This window comes from Camelina sativa, chromosome 11 (assembly GCF_000633955.1).
Source record: "Camelina sativa cultivar DH55 chromosome 11, Cs, whole genome shotgun sequence".
NCBI lineage: Eukaryota > Viridiplantae > Streptophyta > Magnoliopsida > Brassicales > Brassicaceae > Camelina > Camelina sativa.
Window position 1 is genome coordinate 13,664,585 of NC_025695.1, and position 3,627 is coordinate 13,668,211.

A 3,627-nucleotide genomic window follows, 5' to 3' on the forward strand; every position below is an offset into this window, starting at 1 on the left:
AATCAAATTGAATTCACTGAATTTTTTTCAAAAGTTTAAACATTTTTCCACTTTATCAACTGAATTCAGTGTCTTTTTAAAAGAAAAAAAAAACTGAATTCGAATTTTAAATCATAAAAATAGAAGATACTACAAGTAAGGATGATATAATTAAATTCAGATATTTTGTAGAGGACCATGGCAGTTGCAGTGAAAAAGTCATGTAGTAAGGCGCAAAAAAGGGAAAAAAAAGATCAAAGACAGGTTTATGCCCCCAAAACCAATATATATCTCTCTCTCTCTCCCATCTGATCATCACTCCTTTAAATTCACCATCAAAGAAATTCCAATTTTCTCGGATTTTTTTTTTTTTTTTTTTAAATTTTTCTTACAAATCCCTAAAACCCTACTAGTCCCTTCCTCTCCTACTAACTCAAGAAGCTCCTCTGTTTCTGTAAGTCTCAAATTCTCTCTTTACACTCTCTCCTCTAGTTTTAAATTTTCCTGTAAACCAATCTTTTTTTCACATCAAGAACCTCTCAATTTCAAGTTTTTCTTCTTTACTCTTCAATTTTGGTTGGCAAAAAACTCAATTCTAGATCTACGATTTTGATTCCCTGATGAGAATTTCTAATCAAAGTAAAAAAAAAAAAAAAAGAAAAAAGAAAAAAGAAGTATGTTTGTCTCTTTAAATTTGGTTTCTTCGAGCTAATATAAATCAAAGACAAGAGCTTGACACCTGTTTCATCCAGAGTCCAACGATCTCTGTTGCATAGAATCCACAACAGCAATAATGATTCCTTTATAAAGATTATATTTAAAATCTCCTTGTTGGTAACTAAGAAACAAGTCTCTTCTCTTTTCATAATTAGAAACCACCAAATCTTTATTTAGAGTAGAAAAGTTTTAAAAAAAATATAAACACCATTGAAATACTCATTTTATTGTCTTCTTATCTTTTTAAAGTCCCCCTCCATTGATATTCGCTTCAGCCGAAAGCTATAGAGAGTCTTAATTAATATATAGCTTCTGATTCTTCATTTAATTAAAATATGGTTTTAACTTTAATTAAACTCTCTTATCTTTTGTTTGTTGTTGCTGTTGTTATGTCAGATCTAAAACGAGTAGAGAATAAATTCGAATCAGAATAACTGATAATCTTAAATATGTATATATATGTGATATGAAAGAAAGAAAAAAAAGTTAGATAAGGATGTAACATTTATATATTTATTAGTATATATATAAAAATGTATATGTAAAGATTTGTTCTTATGAGATTGATTGTTGTTTCTTTGTTTTTGTTTCATCGGTTTTAATTTGTGTAGGCTTGTGGTTGATATCATTTCAGAGAAAGTGCTTTTGATGACTCTGCCAACTACAACAACAGCAGCAGCAGCTACTGCAGACAAAGCTTAAACGAAGCTGTATCTACTGACTTTTGATGGTGAAATATCAAAAACCCTAAATTAATTTACACTTTTTTTTTTTTTTTTTTAATTTTTTTTTTGGGGTCCTCTGAGGGTTTTCATCATCAATGCTTACAACAAAGTACAGTGTGTAAAACCAAAACCCAAAAAAAAAGACTGGGTCAGTTTTTTTTGCTTTCTCCTTTCTTCTTTAAATCCCCAAAGCCAACCCAAAAAAAAAAAAACCCTACATTTTGGAAAAGGTTAGTGATGAGATTGTTGGTGAGGAGATGTTTCGGAAGCTCGGAGATGATGATGGGATGATTGGAGATCTAATGAAGAGTAATAACAACAACAATGGCGACGTGGTTGATAACAACAACGGAAACAACCGGTTAAGCCGGTGGCATCACAATTCATCCCGGATAATTAGGGTTTCTCGAGCTTCCGGCGGTAAAGATCGGCACAGCAAAGTCTTAACCTCCAAAGGACCACGTGACCGGCGTGTCCGGTTATCAGTCTCAACCGCTCTTCAATTCTACGATCTCCAAGATCGGTTAGGTTACGATCAGCCTAGCAAAGCTGTTGAGTGGTTAATCAAAGCTGCTGAAGACTCAATCTCCGAGCTTCCTTCACTCAACAACACTAATTTCCCGACAGATGACGACGAGAACCAGAATCATCAGAACCGGACATTAACTACAACAACAACGGCTGCTGCGAATTCGTTGTCTAAATCGGCATGTAGTAGCAATTCAGACACGAGCAAGAACTCTTCTGGTTTGTCTTTATTGAGATCGGAGCTAAGGGATAAAGCTAGAGAGAGAGCGAGAGAGAGAACAGCTAAAGAGACGAAAGAGAGATCATCAGATCATCATCATCATCAAAGCCACACTACTACGTTTACAGATTTGTTAAATTCCAGTTCAGATCCGGTTAACTCAAACCGGCAATGGATGGCTCAAGCCCCTTCTGCTTCGTCTCCCATGGAGTATTTTACTTCGGGTTTGATTCTCGGGTCGGGTCAACAAACCCATTTCCCGATTTCGACAAATTCTCATCCTTTCTCGTCAATCTCCGATCATCACCACCACCATCAACATCATCATCCGCATCAAGAGTTTTCGTTCGTTCCCGACCATTTGATATCTCCGGCAGGATCCAACGGCGGAGCATTCAATCTTGATTTCAACATGTCGACACCCTCCGGAGCCGGAGCTGCCGTATCCGCCAGTTCAGGTGGTGGGTTCAGTGGTTTCAACAGGGGGACCCTTCAGTCCAATTCAACAACAAGTAATCAGCATCAGTCGTTTCTGGCTAATCTACAGAGGTTTCCAACATCATCAGAAGGTGGTGGAGGAGGTCCACAGTTCTTGTTCGGTGCACTGCCTGCAGAGAATCACCACCACAACCACAATCACAATCAGAACAACAACCACCAGTTTCAGCTTTACTATGAAAATGGATGCAGGAACTCATCAGACCATAAGGGTAAAGGCAAGAACTGATGATGATTCTATTTTTATTTGCATCTTTTGGTTTTTTTTTTCCAGATCCTCATTTTAATTGTATGCTTATTTTTGGTTTATTTATCTTCTGATTATCATCGTTAATGTGTTTTTAAATTTGTTTAGGGTTTTGTTTTAGTTTTGAGGGTCTTTGGAATTCATTTTCGCATTTGGGTTTGTAATGTTGTATTTTGTGATAATAGCATTTTGTTTGTGGTTTTGTAATTCAATTTTTAGTGTTGTTTTTTTTGGCACTCATGTTATTATTATTATTATTGTTTCTTTAGTTAATTGTTGCTATAGTACTGTGATATACTGTTTCTTGGTATTCATGAACAAGGAGAGTAGGTCAAGGCAATAGGGCGATCCTTTTAAGGATACTAGATTGAATCAAATCAAATCAAAATATCAGAAGAAAGTAAATACAGAAACTTTAAGTGAAGAGACAAGAAACTTTGGAAAATATATAGCTACTGTATATATTGATAAGTGAAGAAATAAATAATTATGAGCCTGAAAAATTTGGGAGTAAGGTATGGCCATAATGCGTTGAAGAGAGTGAAAATTAAAATGATTTGTCTCCTGTTATGCTCTATGTTTGGTTCCCTTCTTCCTTAGCATCTCTCTTCTCTTTTCTTTCTCTCTCTCTCTCTATATGTATTTGTTTTATAATCCAATGTAATTATGATTATATATTTCTTCCTCATTTGACAGCTGTTGTCTTCAACAAT

The 3,627-nt window shown here is 35.2% G+C and overlaps 1 protein-coding gene across 2 annotated transcripts; it reads left to right on the forward strand.

The window, feature by feature from the left end:
* On the forward strand, positions 230 to 3,144 carry LOC104723227 (transcription factor TCP2). Of its 2 annotated transcripts, none has more exons than XM_010441558.2 (2): positions 230 to 433; positions 1,308 to 3,144. In XM_010441558.2, exon 2 carries the CDS (start codon positions 1,679 to 1,681, stop codon positions 2,894 to 2,896), a length of 1,218 nt encoding a protein of 405 aa, XP_010439860.1. In that variant the 5' UTR covers positions 230 to 433; positions 1,308 to 1,678; the 3' UTR covers positions 2,897 to 3,144. The 2 variants fall into 2 exon arrangements, with proteins under 2 accessions (XP_010439860.1, XP_010439862.1); XM_010441560.2 differs by having other exon boundaries at positions 1,331 to 3,144.

Coding starts and splice junctions, on each gene's coding strand:
- LOC104723227 (XM_010441558.2), top strand. CDS start 1,679: ATGTTTCGGAAGCTCGGAGATGATGATGGGATGATTGGAGATCTAATG.